The sequence below is a fragment of the Heloderma suspectum genome, chromosome 5, assembly GCF_057233095.1.
Source record: "Heloderma suspectum isolate Gila_16-S chromosome 5, 16-S_ref, whole genome shotgun sequence".
Taxonomy (NCBI): Eukaryota; Metazoa; Chordata; class Lepidosauria; order Squamata; family Helodermatidae; genus Heloderma; species Heloderma suspectum.
In genome coordinates this window covers 85,309,906-85,332,620 of record NC_139462.1, presented here as the reverse complement: position 1 = coordinate 85,332,620, position 22,715 = coordinate 85,309,906, and the positions used below count along the sequence as shown (strand labels likewise).

At 39.9% G+C, this 22,715-nt stretch overlaps 1 protein-coding gene across 2 annotated transcripts in view; it reads right to left on the bottom strand.

Annotated features, from left to right (window-relative positions):
- Positions 1-22,715, bottom strand: part of TENM3 (teneurin transmembrane protein 3) — a 445,596-nt gene that overhangs the window by 143,579 nt on the left and 279,302 nt on the right. For both annotated transcript variants that reach the window (XM_084856497.1, XM_084856499.1), the window contains exon 7: positions 4,006-4,128. In XM_084856497.1, coding sequence (XP_084712623.1) covers positions 4,006-4,128 — 123 coding nt within the window. The remainder of the gene's footprint in view (positions 1-4,005; positions 4,129-22,715) is intronic.

The following is a 22,715-nucleotide window of genomic DNA, read 5'->3' as shown; positions in this document are numbered from 1 at the left end:
AGAAGCAAATAGGTTGCCAATGTAACACTTTAAGAATTAGTGTAATATGCAATATGATCCCATCTGGCTGAATCAGTTAAAATTTTGACAACCATATTCTGCACTATTCCAAACCTTCCCATTCATCTTCAGGGCAGCCCCATGTACAATGTATTACATTAATCCAATTGGAAGTTATCAGAGATTGGAATTGGAAGATCACCATAGCCAGACTATCCCTTCTCAGGAACAGTTGTAACTGGTGAACCAGGTAAAGCTGGTTAAAGACACTCTGTGCCACTAAGGCCACCTGACTCTCAAATGATAGTGCTGAATCCAGGAGTCCCCACCCCTACCCCAAGCTACATACCTGCTCTTTCAGGGGGAGTGCAACCCCAACTAGGATATACCTCTAACTCCCAGATATGAGAATCTACCCACAATACCTCCATCTTGTAAGCATTCAGCTTATGTTTATGAGCCCTCTTTCAGCTCATTACCAATTCCAGGCACCCATCCAGCAGTTGCATAGCCTCACCTGACTCAGATGACATAGAGAGATAGAGCTGAATGTCACTGGCATCCTGATGACACTTCACTCTTAACACCTCTATTTATCCCATGTCCTGATGTATTTCCCTACCCTTGCCAGCCAATCTTGTAGCAACAAGATTGGCTACAATCTTGTAGCAAGATTGGCCATGTAGCAAGGCTGCAAAAATGCATACTGCAATAGCATCAGAATATGAGGTAAATTGAACGAAGCATTTCAAAAGATGAGCTGAACACAGGGCTTGTCCTTTTTTGCAGAAGTCCTGTGTTTTGTTCTACCCCCCAACAAAAAATCCCAACAACACTTATGACAGAAATCAACCATTGTGCCGAAGTTATTATATAATACAGGCCAAGCACCAGTGGTCAGCATGTTTAGGCACCAACAGGGGCTCATGTGTAATTAGAGATACTAAGTTCCACCACTGCTATGGCCACCATAGCAATGCATACCCAGCCAGCAGTCAAGCACCCAGCATCTTCCTACTCACCAGTGATATGCAGCCTTCCCCTCATAGGTGTGGCAGAGGAGAAAGTAGAAGCATGTGAGCACAGTCTGTCTCATGCCTTCCTTAGCAAGCACACACATTAGCCACGGTGGTGGTGGTGATGATTTGTGTGGTTCCTCCACCAAGAGTGTGGGATGGCCACATCTGGCAGGCTCCCAGTGCTACCCCCTCAGCCCTCCCCATCTGTTCCTTCACACTCAGTAACTTGGCTGTCTTTTACTGTATGAGACACACAGTGGACTATTCATGGTGCTAAAACAGTAGCACAGTGAGAGCAGAATATGAGGAGGCAGCAGTGACTTTGAAGCTTTTAGATTTTATGGGGGTTTTAATATATTGTTTTTCCTCTGCTGTTTGTTTTTTGTATTGCATTTCATTCTTTCACATTTATGTAATGTGCCCAGAAGACTCTTGTTATTGGGCGGAATAAAAATGGAATAGAATAAAATCCACCCTGGCTGAGATTAATGCTGTCATTGATGTTGGGTGGCTATATGGCTACATAAAGCTGGGAGTACTGAGCATCCTGGTGGCAATATGGACTTCATGCCAACCTTGCTGTTAGCCTTGCTGCAGCACAGTGAGGCAATCAAACCACCAATCAGTCATTGTGCCAGAATGATCCTGGGGGCAGGGGAGTAAGCATCTAGGAGGGGAGAGAAAGAGGGATCATGGCATAAGCCTCCTCTTGCCATCTAAGAGGAGTCCGAGGACTGGGAAGAGAAGAAAGCCCACTAATTCGCTGTTGCCCAAGGCCCCACAGAGTTGGCCCTGGATAAGGTCTACATTGTAAGAATCCTAAAATGTAAAATAATTGCACATTATTGTCCATTTTTTTTAGATAACTTTTGGCGCAGTCTCCTAATATTGGATGTCATGAAATGTTAACTATATATTATCAGAATCTAGTGGTTTGAATGGAATGTACTAGAAATAATAAACAATAATGATCTAACTCTACATCCTTCAATACAAATACATTAGCAATTTTAAGAATGTGCTCTCTCTCTCTCTTTCTCTGTTACATACACACTGAATATGTCAATAATGACAGTGGAAATGAAATTTTATATAAAAGTCTGCACTGGTTAGTCACTCAAGAATGTGGCAGCCACAGCTGCTAGTACAGTATATCTATATTCATTAAATGCACAATAGATTTCCCCCCTGTTCTTTTCTATAAGTAGGAAGCCGCCCACATAAGGATAGAGATAATGGATACTAAAGTACAAGGCACAGATTTGAAGCAAAAAGAAATAAGGTGGGGGAGGGAGAAGGAGCATTCTCTTGGACAAAATTTCTAAAAAATGGTAGAGATGGGAAATTGAGTCATATGATTTCTATAATTTGGAAGTGTGATGGACAGAAAAGTGAACAGAAAAGGCTTCTATCTTCCTCTGCAATGACACAGAGGTCAGCTGTACATTGTGAATGGGAAAAACGGATTTAAAGAAAATAGTGCAGCAAATACAGTATTCATCAACCATTTAAATCAGGTTTTCCATTTAAAAATTATTGATCTGTCCACCAAAAGTGCATGGGCTCTTTAAGATTTAGAGAAACTTAAAGGGCAACATCAGAAAAAGTCAATAAAATATAAGCCCTTATGTGGTTTGAGTTTTAAAAGCTCCTACAACAAAATTAATAAAGCATTTGACTTTTATATATTGCCTGGAAGAGGCAATCTTAGTATAATATCCTAAGACAACTTTTAAGAAAGATAAACACAGTGTACATGATAGGCGGGAAACATGCAACTTCAGTATAACACAAGGAAACCCTTAAGCACTTTCACAGAAAGACAAACAGGCTATGAGAAGCACACACATCAGTTTGTCCATTCTAGTTGCTTTATCTACTACATAATAATTTCCAGACAGCATATGCTCAAGAGCAACCTGCCCAACCTGGCGTCCTTCTGATATATTATACTACAACTCCCACCATCCACAGCTACACTGCCACTGCTAGCTGGGGATAATGGGAGCTTTAGTCCAACACATCTGCAAGGCGCCAGATTGGGAAGGCTGCTTAAGAGCTTCCATGAGAGACTGGGTTTAGTCCCAACAGAACAAATAAGTGTTTTACTCTGACAACATGCTGCAGTAATCCAAACTAAAGCTATTGTAAATGCTGTGGCCCCTTTATGCACAATCTTTCTGTTATTGCCTTTAAAGCAATAAGGTTTATATTGTGGCCCTGTTGCTCCAAACACTTCATCAGCTGTAAATTACCACTAAGAATACAGACTGGGATGAAAATCAGAATCAAAATAATTTACTCTTAATCCTACTAAATTACTCCTAGCGCACTCTATGTTGTGCCCAACACAACCCACATGATGAATCGAATCTAATTCAGTGATTATATCTGTCCTAAATCCTTTCTGAGATTGCCTTCTTTTCCATTCTCCAAAGGAAAATGGGAAAACGGGAAAACAGTATTGGAACCTCAGTGCTTTCTCTTTCCCACATTTCAAGGGACAGGCTCTAAGGCAATAATAGAAAACCAAATAAATTTGTGGGCCAAAGTTACTGCCCAGCAGATTGCTATGTGGTTGCACCCATCATTTTCCACTGTACGTTCTCATTCTGCCTCAACAGATTATCAAATCTCAAAATTCCATAGTTTCTTCTTGGGTTACAGCTCTGGATTGTCCCTCCCCCAACAACCCACCATTCCAAGTCTGGATGTCACACAAAACAATCAGCTCAGTGGGAGTAGCCAGTCCCCAGCATGCTTGCTCCCCCTTGTTCATGACTACCCATGGTTAAACAACCCATGGGCGGTCATGACGTGTGAACCGTGTCATAGAATTCAGCAATTCTATCTCTTCTTTTTAAAATGTCCTACTGTAATTTCAATAGATGTAAAAAAATATAGTACCAATCCTTAGCTGATGAGAACTTTAAGAACCTTGATATATCAAAAAAAGAAGCTAAATAAAAGTTAGATGCTCTCTTACCATTTTCACCAGAAGGTAATGATACAGTGTGTGTTGGCACAGTATCAGAATTCACTTTTCCATTTTCAAATGTGTCATTTTCAGTCTGTTGTAACTGCCAGTTGAGGCCAAATAGATGCATTGCTGATGGTAAAGAAAAAAATACCATTTAACAATTCATGCTCCTGTTTGGGAGAGAAAACATTTACTGTGAATTGTTAATGAAGTTTGCATTTTACAGAGGAAATCTGAGTTTTATATTTTAAAATATATTTTAAATTCCTATTTTACGAATAGGAATAAATGTTTTCCTAAGCTTTTAATGGTTTTATTTAATTTCTGATTTAAAGAAACCATCGCTACTGAATGCATTTTCAAGGTACAAAGAAAGAGGAATAAGCAGAAATGGTTTTAGCCACAAAACAGTGATACAGGTAATCTCTGTGACACAGCTCTAATGCCTGGTCACTCCTTACTACTGCACAATTCCCACATCAATACCAAAACAAAACAAAAACAAAAAACAAAACCCAGAGAAAACCCGCTCTCTGTAGTACTTCCCTTATTCCTTCCTAGATTAACTGCCTTCGTCTTAAAACAAAAGGCTTTCCTGAAGAAAATTCTTAAAACATATAATGATTCAGTGAAGTGTTACAATAGATATAACAGTCAAGTGGATGAAACAAAGATGGCAAAGAGCATATCTTAGCTACTTCAATGTTCCTCCTCGAGTATTCAAGGAGAATTGAATCTGATTAAACCCTGGTTTAGCTGACACTATTCTATGGATTTCAGTGATGACATTCAAGTCAATGATTAGGAAGGCTAGGGATTTTGGAAGAAAACTATTTCTCAAGAGGTTCAATGCCTGGATTGTGCTTTATTTCCAGAGATCTACCATACCATCAGTAACTGTCAGCACTCAACACCATCCTTTTTAGATCATAGAAAATAGACTTTGATCTTTACTTTGCTGTGAATACCACAGCAGACTGCCATTAAAATTAATGCTACAAACACGTTCAGGGTGACAAAGGAGTTGAGGAACTGTAACATCCGTTGAAAACCCGCAAAACATATTTTGGAGGGCGGCTGGCTCACTTGGGGAGGGAAGAAAAAAAAATAACCCAACTGCCCAGATTACCTGGCCAAAGCTCCCTGTGTTGCCACACTGTGCTGAATCCACTGCAGTACAGTGAGTCCAGCAACGTCAGCCTCTGTCAGGGACAGCCAGGGTTAGAACGGAGGATCTCTCCTCTGGGCTGAAAGCCTATAATGGCTTCCAGGCCAGGTATAGATTTTCCATGGGCAACAAGCGTTTCTACTGTTTTCAGCTCCTGGTTCATGATTCCTGGCTTCTGCCTCTTGGTGGCGGTTTCACTGTGTCAATAATAATGGTACACAGTATGCTTTGGAATGCTGCAGCTATTAATACAAAGATCTTTTCACAGCCTCTCATTTTATTGTTGCTGTCACAACCATAGAGTTGAAAATTTCCCTCTGAGGTACATAGAAAAGTATTTGCTTCAGATCTTTGATTCCAAGATCTATTTCCTTTTGCACATCTTAACATTAATTCTTCTTTATTCCCAACACCATTCTCCTGTCTAAACATCATCATCATTTCTGGAACACTGCCAGAATTATCCCATATTTTGAATGTACTTCACATGAAATTCCTTTTCATGACTTGCCTACTGCTCATGTTTTATTGTTGCCTTAGTTTACTATGGGTATGCAAAATCCCTGAGGCCAAATCTACTGTCAGTTACACTGTCTCAGTATAATGGCTTCAATGCAACAAAGCAAAGATTGATTCCCACTTGAGGGCTTCTAAATATTCATTAGTAAAAATGTTTCAACTAGTCTGCTTTACTACTTAGGAGGACTGTGGTGTCTTCATTATTGTGAATTTCAGAAACTGGAAATTGTCGATACAGTTATCATTCTTCCAGTAAATGTTGAGAGCCATGAGTAAATATTAATAATCACCATTGTAGAATTATCAGTATTTGCTGATGAAGGCTGACCATCATCAGTGTCTGATATTCACAGTAACATCTCCATTCTCTCTTATACTCACAAGATCCCAGCTATTTTTTAAGGGGGTTATTGCTTTAATTTTCAGTAAAATTTAATTAAAATGCCCTAAGTTTCTTTGTAAAGCAGGAAAACAAAAATGAAACAGCAGTTTTCGGACTACCCTCTACTGTGCTGTAATGACTGTGTATATAGAGCTCCCACATTCCTAGTCCACTTCATTCATTTTATGCCTCTTCCCTATGAAAGCTCATGCCATAATAAACCAGTTAGCCTTTATGGTATCACAGCTTAATATGATCACCCTGTGTTCAATTAAAAGGAAAATAAAAGGGCTGCAGAAGCTGAGATGTTTGTTAGCTATAACTAATTAAATGTGTTTTACTTCAAATCTGTCTTTTTGCAAACAGAAATCTACAAATCAAATATAGACTGAATGCAGTTCATGCTCCCATGAAAACTCTCCTAACCTTTCTAATACTGCACCCATATCTCTTGTTATTTTGCGGCTGAAAACAAAATAAATACTTTTGAGTGGATTAGATCAATCCATTAATTTGGAGTTTTATCAGTCAAACATCCAATCTTGATTGTATAGTTCCCATTTCTGTAGAAACTGTTTCATAATATAATCTATAAAGAACACATCACAAAGGAAATTGCTTAGTGAGAATGTTGTAACAAGATATGTCAAGAAGATCTTACGGATGAATCTTCTACATTTTGCTATCTACCCAGAGAAGTCTACAGATCATCTTAACACATACTCTACATTGTTCATGTCACAAACATTCAGAAACTGTTAACAACAGTTTTTATGCTTGCTTTTAGACCACCAAAGGGGTATACATAGCATTTATTTCTCTAAATGTGTTAAATTAATTTGGATTTATTTGGATAAGCATTTATCAGCACCTTTACTTATAAACCATTCCAGCTGAATTCAGTCTGGATTGTAGCAGACTTAGCAGAGTTTATTGTGGAACGGCACCTTTTCAACACTTTCTATGCACAATTCTATAGTTAGAACAGTCTTTCCCTAGTGTTTCCTTTCAGTATTTCCACTCTTCCATTTTCACCTATGTAAAATACCAGTACAAACAACATTAGCCTTAATATTATGACAATTAAGGAAATTTAGACCACCTGTTCTGAAAATTCCATTTGTGACTGATTTGTATGGAAAGCCCAAAAGATCCTTAATCATTGTACTATGAAGGCTAATGTTTGTCCTGCCCTGGTAACACTGATACAACATCTTGTTTAGTCTTGGTTGTATGATAAATTCTGGATGTGGGAATGTCCAGTTTGTGTTGAAGGTAAGGGGCAGTTCACAATTAAGGGTGTTGACTATAAAACTGAGTGCTTAGAATGTAACTCCTTTACACTGGTGAAAATGGAAGACCTCTCCTGAAAAGATGTAAGGAGCACCTGGCTGATATTCAAGATAATGAAACACATGCTTGACCATGGCCTATTCATGAGAGGGAGAAACATGCTGGTAAGCCAGCATCAATTAAGATCTCTTTACTGGCAATTGAACGGACCCTCCAAAGGAGAAAGATTTAAGGAACAAATATTTGTTGATCAACTGAAATCTGATATCAGTGTGAAGGCTGAAATGAAACAAGCCATGATGTTTATTAATACAGCTTGATGGATTGTTTAACACAGGTGCTGATGATTAATTAGTCCCCTCTGAGGCTTGTTTCTAGTCTATTCCTGATTGGTTTTGGCTCAGTTTATAAGTGGTACTATAGCATACTCTCATTTGTGACTGAAGCTGGTGTTTTATGCCAAAACATTTCATATTTTAAAAACTGTTTGTTTATAAAAATGTTGTTTTAAAATTTATAAACTGGATGTGAGATTGCTGGTCATTTACTGCTTCATACGCATCACATCACCTATGTATTGGTTTATTTAATGATTTTTTAAAAAGCCAAACAAACTTCTAATACATTTTTATTATTATAGTAATAATACTTGTATATGCATTAATATAATAAATCTCTAAGGGGTTAATACAATATAATAAATTAATATCTTAATATAATACAATCTCTAATATGTGTGCCAAGCTGGAAGGATAATTAGGAAATGGTCAGGCATATTTGAAGTTTTATATGATAAATAAAATCTTTGCATGTCCCAAAATTTTCTGGAATACTTTACATCTTTGCAGACAGGCCCTTGGGGCAACCTTCCCTTATGCATGGCATGCCCTTCCAAATGACCATAAGAATACGTTGAACTAATAACGTTGAATTAATACTATTACTGAAGCTTCTAGGTTGAGGAAGGCTGGATGACTAGCAAACAAGCTGAACTGAGAAACCTGGAAAAAAAAAAAAAGCTATAGGAAAAAGAAAGGGAAATTGTTTTATTGATTGTAATTTTTTTCTTGGATGCATCATAGTTGTTTATTATTGTTTTAAGAGGTAGAAAGAGACAAGTACTAAGGAATTCCTCTTCCAAGTGCTTTTGGAAGCTGTCACCTAATGAAATTTGTGTCCTGTGAAGCTATGTATGGACTTCAGTGCTGTTTAAATAACTTCAATCCCCTCCTTCTCTCTCTCTCTCTCTCTCACACACACACACACAGTGTCATCAAATCGACATTCTCATTGAGTGTCGTACTGTGTATGATTAGAAGTGTTTTATGTTCCCTTTACCCATAGGATCTATAAATAAGAAAAAAAGCCTTCATATTTTTAAATTCAGAATTGTTTACATTGAAAATTGAATGATGTATGAAAATCATGACAGTGTTCATTTTAAATAAGCAGTCAAAGGTGAAATTCAAGAAAGCTGTGCAATCCACAATACCTGACTTACATAATAACTGGAGTGGTTGGATTAAATGGTGTGTGAAGCTGCCCATCAAACTCTCACCCCCATCTAGTCTACTACCTAGTCTATCTAGCTCAGTACCCCCTCTGACAGGCAGCAATTTCCCCAGACCTCCGTAAAAAGTCTTTGCCAGTCCTGATACCCAAAATTTTTATTTACTAGAGATGCTTGGGTCTGAACATTGGACTTTCTGCATACGAGGCATATACTCTACTATTTAGCTATGGCCCCCTACCTTAAGAAACCTTGGGCCAATCTACACTTACATTTTTTTCCGCTTCCGATAAGGTTTCACAGTTCATCTTTCACACTACGCAGGACCTGCCTCGAATTGGGAGTGGAATTTCCCAATTCTGTTCTCCGGCTTTCAATACCCTGACATCCTGGTAATTCCCATTGATGTGCTCTGCTCTTCCGTGTTCATTACCTTATAAGGTCGTAGACCCCTCCCACGCCTGTCCATATACGGCAGTGTTTGTATTTCCCTCCTGTCCAATCACAGTTCTAGATGCCCCCACCTGGTCTTCTGGCCACTGATAGCATAGGTTCCTTAGCACTGGAAGTTTTATCACCAACCAGCAGAGGACTAGAGGTGCCAGCTCTTGTCTGATCTGCGAAGCTCAGCCAGGTCGGTCGTGGTCAGAATTTTGGATGGGCAACCGCCAGGGCATCAGGCTTCAGCGGGTTGTTTTCTCCCTTCAAAGGACACTAACTTTTACCTCCTTCTATCCCCTGCTTTGGCTTTTTAAAAAAAAAAATTAAGGATCACAACTGAGTGCCTTTACACATGCTGCCTTCCCCTCCTCCCCCCCATTCTAGCTTAACTGGTGCTGTAATGTTTTCTTGTGGCCCCAATCCTGGGCACTCACTTATTCAGGAGTAAGCCACATTGAACTCAGTGGAACTTACTACTGAGTAGACATAAGATCACCCTGTAAGTCTGCAAGCCTCAAGTAAGCCCCATTGAGCCCCATAGGGTGCTCTGGAACAAAACAACAATCTGCAGACCTACCCATTTGCACAAAAGCTCACTGATCTTGCTCTCATATACTACTCATCATGTGGAGTTGTTAAAGCTGGTTCCTAGTTTTCAGTGTATGTCACTATTTCATAGCATTTAAGCAAAATAATTACTTGCTTGACTGGTTTTAATATTGGGGGTGGGAAAAACACTTAGGGTTAGTTTCAGAGACAAATGAGCAGAACTCCATTCACACAACTGGGCTTTCCTGGCTCCTTCCCCCACTACAAAAATCACTCCTGAGGGTCAAGTGACCCTCTGGAATGGCATGTGATGGGGCACATCACATGTAGTGTGTGTGCAGCACTACAGGGGAATATAGAGAATTTGGTAGGGTGTGTATGGCTATTTTGGATTCAAGCCATCATATCTGAAATTCAAGCACTGAAAATGCAAGTGATCATGTAAGCTGTGCCATCATAATATGCTTCATCCTACCATCATATAAATTGACAATAGCTACAAATACCCGTGTCTTTTAATTATATATTTCTAGTATATATAATTTACTAGAAATCTTTTCAAAATGGAATACGTGAAAGTGTGCAACTAACTTGTCAAAGCAACATGTGTAGCAATCATATGGTGAATTGACTTGCTCTGAGCTGTTCTGCAAAGCATATAAAGGGAAAACTCTTACAGCTTATGAATTATTGCCAAAAAGGAAGACAGCTTCAGGCTTTGTAATCTAGAAATCTTTGATCTGATTTTCATGATTACAGCCTGGCATTTGGAATTAATACATACTACACTCACTTGTTTAAGATTAGTCCTAAAACCCATTTTTAATTAACTTGCTAGATTCATGTAATGGGCATACCACCATTATAATTTTTGAGTGTGGAAAATTAGCTTCAGAGTTTCCATCTCTCTCTCTCCCCCTCTCCATACACACACACACTCCTCAACTGCGCATATCTACCATTGGGCAGGATTGTGCCAGATGGTATTGCACAAATACTGTGTTATGGGTTTTTGTGACTTTTGCACCAAGTCAGTTGCGGGCAAAGAGATGGTACAATAGGGACACAGTCTATGAAATGGTGACACTAAGCACAATCATATCAACATTGACAGGACCAAAGATAACTCCTATATTTTTAATGGGGCAATGCTGCAGCCACAAAATATGAATATTAATCTGAAAACAAAGGTGCCAAGTGCCCATTATTTAAATAATCAATTACCACGGAGCACATTGTCTTATGTATTGGAAATGGTGTGCCGCCCATCAACCATGCAACTCACTCCGGTGACATACACACTTTGAGAGATCACAAAGGGAAGGTGATTAAAAAGGGCAATGAATGGGAAGCACACAGAAAAATAAGATCCAAATATCAAATGCCATAATTGTCCACAAGTTACCAACTAGGAATAGGATTTTCACAAGTGTCCATCAGTGCAGTTCCTGGTGCAGCAATTGCTCTCAACTATCGCCCATAGAATCAAGCTGACAGTCATATCTTTAACTTCAGTTCATCCTGAGAATGTTTAAAAGCTGCAGAAAATACATTTTTACTTATTACTTAAGTATAATCACTCCCTTAATAGTGTGCTCAGGTGGTAAGTGCAACAGAATCATAGTCAAAGCAGGGTCACAAGAAGAAGGATATCCACAGGCTTGGGGGAAGCCCAAGCATTGCAGATGTTCACAAAATCATTAGGAAAAACAACCTAAGGGGGCAATCTCCCCCCCAAAACAAACTAATGAGGACTGAACATGCTCAGTGGGGCCAGAGTGTCTGTTGGGGGAAAAAAACAGAAAATGGGGGATTGGAATGGAGTGGAAGAGAGCATGGCTGGCTAGCAGGTGGCCTGAACAGGTGCACTCCACACTGCAACGTTTTGCTGCAGATCTTATAGTTTTTTTCTAAATCTAATTGTATCGTTCATACATTAACAGACATACCAATACCATATCCTCCTTTATTTATGACGGCATCCAAAACAATGAGAAAATGCATACGAACCCTCAAAATATACAGCATTTCATGGGCAACACAAAGAAAAAGTATTTAGTTTCGATAATGAGTTTTCTGGATACCTTACTTATTTATTGTATTTATACCCTGCCTTTTTGTCCAAGGAGCCCACAGCAACATACATGATCCCCTTTCTCTCCATTTTATCCTCACAACAACCCTGTGAGCTAGGTTAAGCTGAGAGTCAGAGGCTGGTCTGAAGCCACCCAGTGAGCTTTGTGGCTGAGTGGGGGACTTGAACACGGGTCTCCCCAGGCCCAGTCCAGTACGCTTACTACTACACCACGCTGGCTCTCTCAATAGCTGGGACAACTGCAGTATTATTGTATATTAATCCATGCAACTTGAAGTCTAATCTAAGAAAAAAGTAGATGCCTAGACTTCACATCTGTAGCTAAGTCACAAACTAACTGGGAAGAAGAAGAAAAGGTGCCCAAATTGAAAAGCACAGAAAGTCAAAAGAGATGATGTAACAAAAAAGTACTGAGGTGCCAACATGACGAAATCTGAAATGAATGGATCATGTTCTACAGACTCTGTACTGATCTTCTGTAGCTCTCTACAGTAATTTTCCTGTTAGGTGATGTATCTAGCTAACAATTCATTGTTCCTCTAGATGGTCAGGCATAGAAGATAGGATTCCCATCACTTTGGGGAGTGGGGAAGGCTACTGATATATACAAGATCTGTCAATATTTTGTGGTGGATTGCTTAAACTGTAATTTGGTTGTGAGGCCCCATGACTCTACTGCAGGGTGGGGAATGTGTGGCTATCCAAATGTTGGTGGACTGCAACTCCCATCAGCCCTAGCCAACATTGTCACTTGTGAGGGATGATGGGTGAGGCTGTCCAATGACATCTAGAGAGCCACACATCTGTGCTCTATTGTGTTATTAAGAAGAATGTTACAATTTGCTGCACTGCACAAACGCAGAAAAAATGCAGCAGTGTGATTTACAAACAACAGTGTGATAATTTGAAAATGAGCCTCATTCAAGGTGAAGTGGGTAATGCTCATTGGATAATTGTACTTTTTAAATCTCTTGATATCTTGTCATGTTGCTTTTAACCTTCTGACTGCCACTTGTCTTTATCTTTTTGAGTACGGGCTGTTCTCCCCATTGAACATTTTCTTTTCAGCGTCACTGACAATAAGAGCATGTGACACTTGCCACACCAATCAAATATTAATAGTGTGCAGTGCTGAAATGGTAAATATTGTATTATGTTTTGCACTTTGTCTGAAGTATACTCAGACAATCTTTCCGCAATAACCAACATCTCAAAATATTGCTGATGGCAATTACCTATGACAGCAGAAAACCTATCTGGGATCATATCTCACATAGATACAACAAACCCATGCATATTGCACTTAAAAAATATTACATTCAGAATCCTTATTAAGCCGTTTCTTTTAAATTATAGGTAGTTAAGGCTGCCTGCTTATTTAAAAGGCTCCAGAGAAGAATAACAGAACATGTACAAATATAAGGATGCAGAGCTTCTACCATAAAGTTTCATTTCTATAAGGGAAGCGCTAGATAATTTCACAAATAGCTAAAGTAAAAGCGTTTTAGGGCACAATCCTATGGCCACTAGTCAGCGGCTAGATGGCCATAAGATAGGTCAGTTCCCAGGAACCGAGCTTGGAGCCCGCGCTCTGAGGTCAGTTCCCTGAGAACTAGCCCCCACCCCCTTTCGCGCTGCCTCGTAGGCAGCACAGATCAGCCCTCTACTCAGCGCTCATAAGAGGAGCGCAGAGTGGTGAAAACTGGGTGTTCCTGGGGGTGGGCCAGGGCAGCGGAAATGCCACTCCAATACTTCCTATGTGTCGTCCAGTGTCTGCCCCCCCCCGCTCCGACTTCCTGCAGCTAGATAGCTGAGATTGGCTGTCTAGCTGCGAATGCAGGGCGGCTGAAGTGCAGAGGGGACAATCCCCTCTGTGTTGCTCCTGCCCTGCATTGGATAGGCAGTTGCCTCCAAGTTCAGAGGCAGCCAACTATCCCGATAAGATTGGACCCTTAGATACTCTAGGAGAATTTAAGTGAAGCTTTCAATGCCTCACAATAGTTTGTAAGCTACTGCCAAAATGTTTTTGTCCACGATGAAAATCTGCCATATCTAGGTGACAATATGAGGTGCTATGAGAGATGATGTGGTGCAGCATAATGTCTAAGATTATGAGCTGTGAACTGAGCTGGAGGCCTGATTCAGATGATTGTTCGAGGCTTCATAAAAAGTACTCGGGTGCTTCTCCTTCACCTGTTCCCTCCTCCCTTTACATGCCAGCTTCCATGTGAAGATCTTGGTTTTAATTAAGCCAGAGTTCCCTGTAATTGACAAGTTTCAGCTATTGGGTGGTATAGAAATAAATAAATAAATAAATAACATTAAGGGTGTTGACTATAAAACTGAGTGCTTAGAATGTAACTCCTTTACATTGGTGAAAATGGAAGACCTCTCCTGAAAAGATGTAAGGAGGTTCAGATGTAGCAGGGTACTCTGTCTTAATACAAGCCAGAAGAGTGGTGAGGAAAAAAGTGCTTGGCCCCAACACTCATTCACATGGTTTATTACGCCTCAAATAATTATCTGAACCAGGCCAGACAGTCCCTTGTTTAAATCTTAGCTCAGCCACCAACTCACCAGGATTACAATCCTATGCACATATACCTGGAAGTGAGTCTCACTGACCAAAATGGGGCTTACTTCTGCTTACCCAGTAGATGGCTTAGGCAAGGTACATCTCTTAGTGTCAGCCCCTACTTGCAATGTGGGAATAATACTGACATTCCTTACAGAGTGGTTGTAAGGGTTACTGTTATATTCAAAGCATTTGCACATTCAGAAAGCAGTATATAAATGCAAACTATTATTAGCATTACATTTCTATGCCACTCTGTATTACCACACAAGCAAGTGAATGTGGTGATGTGGTGAAACCTAGGATCAACAACGGATCTTAGTACAATTATATAACTTATTTAAACAGGCACTTTTAAAGAATAATAAAAGCTGTGTCACATCACATTGTAATTTGGGGGGATTTTTTTTTTTTAAACGGGCTTTCCTCTGTTTTGTTTTTTGAAATTCCAGACCTACCATACGTCTGCTCAATGCATTTCCAGTTCATGTCAATAAAGAACTCTGGCAAGTATAGAAGTTAGATTATACAAAGAAGCCAACAGTGGCAGGAGAAGAGCTATACAGCAGATAAATGAAAAGGATACAGTGACATGCAGATGTTATTATGGTTCTGCATGAAAACACTTTTTGTAAAAAGAAAGAAAAAAAGTACCACTAATTTCTACCAAGCTTATCCATAATTGCTAGAGAATTATGTTAAGAAGAAATTTGGGGGTAATTTTTTCATAAAGAATTCTTTTTAAGCTTTAAGTCAAATAGTTGAAAAGAACATAGCATAATAAGATTTGCCAATAGTCATCATCACAATTATATTTCTCATTTGCATGCGGTCTGCAGTTGAGGTCCCTGTGATTGTTGTGTCATAGTAAAACATTTTCTGAATAGATATTTAAATGTCACTATATTTTACTACAATGCAAATTATGATTTCACTATGACATGTTTCGATTGTGTCACTCTTCAGATCAGCTCAAGATGGACGGATTTACTCAAAAGATCACGGAAACAGTAGTAAAACGTGGTCTCATGCATCAATGAGTTGCTTAATCTAATCAAGCAGGATTTATGATATGGAGATATTTAAAAATATAAATGACAACATGCATTTTATGTTGCTATTGATATTTAAATATTTGTTTTACTACAGGTGAAGGCTGGTTGGCATAAATTTTTCATTTGACCCTTGTTCACAGATTTACAACTGATTCAGTAATAAATTTTAAGGTAAGATTTTAATAAAATGGAAGTACACCTAGAAATATGTCAGACAACTTCTAATAAGTCAGAACTGCAGAGAAGTTATTTTATATTTCTTGGGGCCAGTTCAATACACAATACTTTTTCTGTTGACCCAGGCAGTCTGAAATGTCCCCAAGTTTCCCCCTGTCATTAAGAAGTGCTTAACACAGAAACAGTCTACAACAATTATCATGATGGCATCAGCTGGAAAAAATGCTATTGCCATCATAGGCCTCACGGTGGATCTGCAACCATGATTACCTGGTTCAAACATGCCATTTTCCCATGTTACTGGTCACCTGGCCACATTTTAAAACTGGTGTTGAAGCCTATTATTGTTATTGTTATTATTTCCATTTATGAGTCACCCTATAGCCAAAGAACTCAGGATGACAAACATAATAAAAACCATCACAATAAAACCAATGATAACACATGCTAACAGAGCAATCCTATGGCTCCTCATACATTGGTGAAGATTCCCAAGCCACAGGCTGCAACCTCAGGGGCAGGAATCCAAGTGCGGATTCTTTTGCCCTCCACCCCACCCCTCACAGCTGCTTTGGAAAGAACTGCAGCAGCTTCTCTTCTGAGGATGGAGCAGTGTCCGTGGAAGAGATTGGAAGGGAAGAAAAGGCAGCAGAACATTGTTGTATTGTTGGGTATGTTGTGTTTTATTTTAATATAAGCTGCTTAGAAATTTTAATCTATTAAGTGGCATAAAAGTCTTATTAATAAAAAAATACACAAGTCCGCTCATTCCAAGACACTTTCCTTTCCTGGCCCCACCCTCTGGCAGGTAAGTCGCCTAGATGCGCTAAGAGGCCCGTCTAGCTGAAAATGGTTAAAATGGAGGACAGAGAGGCTGTAAAAGCTTCCATCCTCCTCCCGCCCTGTCTGGCTCTTGCTGGCAGGCTTTGGATAGATAGACAGCTCCAAGATTGGAACCTTCTGTCTAACAAGCATCTGTCTATCCAACTTTATATCTGATGGTCACAAAACTGTCCATTTATACTCTTGTGACCATCAGATATAAAGACTGCTATCAGGAAGAAAGGGCCAGAGAAGAGGTAGATTTTGAGAAGTTTCTTAAAAGAGGAGAGTGCAGTAGCATGACATAAGTGAGAAAATAATGAAGGAAGCAAGAGAGAAAGGACATAAACAGCAAATGTAGTATATGTGGCTTAAGAAGCATCAGAAAAACCTGGGAGAACAAGATAAAGGATAATGAAGGAGTGGGCAAGAAAGGTAGAGGGGAGTGAGAGCGTTAATAGTTTAAGGTAAGAGGAAACAACTTATATTGAATGTGAGGTGAGGCATGCAGCCAATGCAGAGAACATTGTAAGACAGAAAGATGCTGATAACAAGAAGCATAAAGAAAGAAATTGCAAGAACTAATCTAAGCAAGAAACCATAACGATGAACAGAAAACAACACCAGGACTATGCACAGAAGAGAAGGGAACTTTTTTTTTTTTTTTTTACTATTGAGGATCTAAACGAGGATCAAGAACCAAACTCAGAGAAACAAGAAGACTGGAAAGGATGAAGAAAGAGAGCTATAAGCAGAAACATGAAAGAAACTACTGAGATAAGAACAAATAAAAAACCCAACCAAAACCACACTTAGAATTGTTTGCAGTGGCAATGTTGAACTGCAGTTTATGCCCACAAAAAAGACACTTAATCACATTGCAATACATACAACAGAGATCCAGGATTTAAAATAAGTAGCCAGCTATGTGCCCAAGGGTTGCATGAACTGGCCCTTATTCTGCACTAAATGTGTTTATGATCACTATTTAATATGATACCATGTAAATGCAGCACTGAATCTGGATAATTGTCAACACTTTTGTCAACACTGAATAGCTTAAATATTCTCAGCTGACTCTAGAAGATATATACTCACATCTTGACAAGCTTCTAAACATAGTATGGTAAAGGAAAGACTCTTACGCTGCAGTCCTACACGCTTACCTGAAAGTAAGTCTCATTGAATTCAATGGAGCTTACTTCTGAGTAGACATGTATAGCTTTGCACTGTCAATGACGTTTTTTCGAATATTCTTTTATTAGTGTAGTAGCGTTTATAATTTTTTTGCCTGTTGAGGAAGGGGACAACACACTGGGTATTTGCCTACAAAAGTGCAAACAGTGTACGGATGCTATATATTGATAAAAGAAAAGAGAAAAAACTTTAGATTTCCTTTTTTGCCAGTCCCCATAATTTAGAAAAAAAATGTACTTTAAGTCTTAGTTATTACCTTTACTGAAAAATTGAGTAATTCTGCTAACATGGATTCTATAACTCCATAACTAAGGTCTCAAAACTGGACACCTACTATAACCTGGAGTGATAAAATGAGTAAGTCCAAATGTTCCTGGATGAGGCTGTGAGTCTGCTGGTTGTGAATGAAATATTTCTTCTTTCTCATTCCATACACTTTAATCAGTCTCTTATGGAAAAGCTTGCATTGCCAAAGAATTTTGACTGTAACTAAGAACATGATAATTCTATAATAATGAGGTAAAAGTTTGCCATGAATCAAAAAGTGAAATATCCAGAGCCTCAAAAGCCAGAATGGTCACAACCTCCATGATTAAATTAAAGTAGGTATATTATTCAACTTATGCAGACATTATTTAATAATAATAATGATTATTTTATTATTATACTTATTAATCATTCATTCTCTTCCCCCAGCTTGTTGAGTGCAAATCCCCACAACATTATGCCACTAGCCTTAATCAGGTTAAGGGTTTTGTTGGTACGCTGTTAATCATGGTTCACACTTAACTAAGATTCCATCTTAACTAGGATTTGCATCATATCTTAGGGAGCAATCTTATGGCTGCTAGACAGTGGCTAAACAGCCATAGGATTGTTCGGTAGGATCATTAAGCAGGGGGAAGCAGTTACCTGAGATAGCAGATTTTGGCCAAATGTGAAAAGGCGGCAAAATGTTGCTTTAGGGCGCAATCCTATGGCTGCTAGACAACATCTAGACCATCATAGGATTGGTTGGTTCCCGGAGAACCGCCTCCCCGCCCATGATGCCTCGTAGGTGGCATGGATTGTCCCTGGGCTCCGGGCTCATAAGAGCAGTGTGGAGTGGGGCAAAAGGGGGGTTCCTGGGGGTGGGGAGTGCAGGAGTGCCGGTACGACATCTGGCCTCCCCACCCCGTGCTCCGATGTCCCGAAGCTAGATAGCCAAAATCAGCTGTCTAGCTATGAATGCAGGGCGGTGGAATGCAGAGGAGAAGATACTCTCTGTGCTCCAACTGCCCTGCATTGGATAGACAGTCACCTTTGAGTATGGAGGCGGCCACCTATCCCAATAGGATTGCTCCCTTAATCAAGAGTGGCTTGAGAAAGCAGAGAACAGAAACAATAATGATCTTCCCAAACCCAGCTATGGATCTTGGGCCTGCCTCCCACTGTGATATTCACTCAATTGTAACACACAGCAGGACTGAAAGGAAAATAATTAAAATTCACATCTTGTGCTCCAGATAAAAGGATGCACTCACTCTCATTTCTCATTCACCATTCCTGCAACTAACACACAGTTGTTTGCTGCTACACAGTACAGTTCATATGTAACACTAAGCCATGGTTTAGCCCTACATGCATGAGCAGAAAGGAGCCTACCCTCTACTTTTTCCATATAGAGGAATAAGGAACAAACCAGGATTATTTCATTTTGCCTGATACCTGGCTTGTGAACCAGAAACGGTGGCTTAAAATAAACTCTAATCAGTTGCTAAACAAGCCAACAACAAACCCAGTTTTTTTAGGTGATGTTTAAAAACTAGGGTTTATTTTAAATTAACAATTCTTGCTTTACATACAGTCAGGGCCAGAAATATTGGAACAAGGATAACTGTTTTGGCAGCTGGCCTCTGCACACCACCACATCGAAGTTGAAAGGAAACACACCCAGATGGGAGCGAAGGCAGGACTTTCAGCTGTAATTCAAGGGGCTTGACAAAAGTGGGGCACTAACCATTCAGGAAGGTCAGCCAGTGGCATACACACACACCCATCGTTGGTGGCTCATAAGTAACGGAACAAACCAACATCATTTCAAACTTAAGGATCGCCTTTAATACCTGGATGAAAATCCTTTGCAGTCAATGACTGCCTGAACCCATGGACATGACCAAATGCTGAGTTCCCTTCCTCGAGATGCTTTGCCTTTACTGCAGCTGCCTTCAGCTGCTGCTTGTTTGTGGGTCTTTCTGACCTTCAGTCTTGTCTTCAGTAGGTGAAAAGCATGCTCTGTTGGGTTGAGATCAGGTGACTGACTTGGCCATTGAAGACTTGGCCATCCCACTTCTTTGCCTGGAGAAACTCTTGGGTAGCTTTTGCTGTATGTTTTGGGTCATTATCCACCTGCAGTATGAAGCAGTGTCCTATCATTATGAAGCAGTGTCCTACCTAGCAGTAGGTCCTATCAGTGTCCTAGCATTTGGCTGAATCTGAGCAGAAAGTATAGCCCTATACACTTCATAATTCATCCTGCTGCTTTTATCAGCAGTCAGGTCATCAATAAACACCAGTGACCCAGTTGCATTGGCAGCCATACATGTCCATGCCATAACACTGCCTCCACCATGTTTGACAGAGGACAGGAAGGCCTGGCGTGCTATGGTCCATGGGGTCACGAAGAGTTGGACACAACTTAACGACTGAACAACAACAACGTGGTATGCTTTGGATCATGAGCTGTTCCTTTCCTTCTCCATACTTTTCTCTTCCCATCATTCTGGTACATGTTAATCTTGGTTTCATCAGTCCAAAGAATCTTATTCCAGAACCGGGCAGGCTTTTTTAGGTGTTTGCTGGCGAAGGCTAATCTGGCCTGTCTGTTCTTGAGCATTACCAGTGGTTTGTACCTTGTTGTGAAGCCTCTTTATTTACATTCATAAAGCCGTCTCTTGACTGTAGATGTTGACAATGACATGCCTACCTCCTCAAGAGCGTTCTTGACCTGGCTAGATGTTGTGAAAGGGTTCCTCTTCACCATGAGCAGAATTCTGTGGTCATCCACTTTAGTTGTCTTCCGTGGTCTTCCAGGCTTTTTGCTGTTGCTGAGCTTGCCAGTTGATTCCTTCTTTTTCAGGATATTCCAAACTGTTGTAGTGGCCATTCCCACTGTTTTTGCTATGTCTCTGATGGGTTTGTTTCCTCAGCCTAATGATGGCCTCCTTCACTCTCATGGACACCTCTTTGGACCTCATGTTGGGAGTTCCAGTGAACAGCTACCAAATGCAAATGTAACACTCAGAACCACCTCCAGGCCTTTCATCTGCTTGATTGGTCATGGGGTACCCAGGAAACAGGCCACGCCTGACCATGCAGATGCTTGTCAGCCATTCCTTCCATTACTTATGAGCCACCAATGATGGGTGTGTGTGTATGCCACTGGCTGTCCTTCCTGAATGGTTAGTGCTCCACTTTTGTCAAACCCCTTGAATTACAGCTGAAAGTCCTGACTTCACTCCCATCTGGGTGTGTTTCCTTTCAATTTCAGTGTGGCGGTGTACAGAGGCCAACTGCCAAAACAGTTATCCTTGTTCCAATATTTCTGGCCCTGACTGTATAATGACAAGCCAGGAGTGAAATGGAATCCTGGTTTATTTCTGTTCCTAGTTGCACGGGAGAAGGTGAGAGGTGAGCACTTGAGCTTGGCACTTTGTATGGACTCCTTTCTGCTCAGACATATGGTACTAAGCTATTGTTTAGAGTTACATGCGAATGCAGTCAGTCTTCCATCTGACCTGGTCTAGTACAGTTAAGTAGTATGATCAACAATACCTAAGGGCTGAACTGTCAAGGTCCTCATAATGTTTCTGGGGGAAGCTGGGGAGAACAGCTTGAGAGTAAATTGTTCAGAGGAAAAATGCCCAGTGGGGAATGGGTTAAGCATGCCCATCCTCAGCTGAACTTCCACTCTCAACAGGAATCTCCAGTGTCTACTTTTTATTTAAAAGGTCAGGGAAAAGTAACACAGAACTCTGTGTAACGTGTAGTTTGGTCCTGAACTTGCTTTTGGAAGTGCATTCTTCTTTTAAACATTACTAGTCACTATTTGTGGGCATTGAGTTTTACATTCTTTCTCAAAAGCCTGGAATTAACTCTCGTCAGCAAGAAAGGTGATAAGCATTTCATGAAGTATCTTAGTTTGAGATCACAAGATTATACATATGCAACAACAATAAACTAAGAGTAGGCCATAAGAAAGAGAATGAGAGAGGTGTTCCCTTTCAATTAAGGATAACAACATTTCACATCACCATTACTGGCATTTTTACTTGAAAATGAGTAGGGATCTTACAGCTTTTCATATTACATAGCCATATCTTTGATGAGCTTCTGCCAGGCTTAAAAACCTGGCTGTTCAGGTGGGCATTTGGGATGGGTTAGGATTTTTTAGAGCAGTGTTTTTTTTGTTTTGTTAACTTGATTATGTAAATTTGTTATTAGTACTGTACACTGCCTAGAGTGGCTGGGTAGCCAGCCAGATGGGTGGCTAATGATCAATCAATCAATCAATCAATCAATCAATCAATACAAAACTACCCAGCCCAACAATTTTGCTTCCAGTTCAATACAATATCAATCCCTTGCCATGGGCTTTAGCACATGAGGCTGTTAATATACTTTATCTACTTTCAGTTTTGTTGCCAAATTGATATCTACAGCACTACATGAGGAGCGTTTCCTTTCCTGCTTTTCATTTTTTCGAGGTTGCACTGTACAATAGCACAAATATGTAAGTGGAAATAGCATTTCCTTTCGCTTTCAGAAACAATGACCCATTTTCTTTGCTCTAAAAAAAAAAACAACTCATGGAAAGTGCCGTTTACAAACAGAAGTGAAACTGGAGGGTCACAGCATTGTCTAAAGAATCCATAAGCAACTGTGAGTAGGAAAT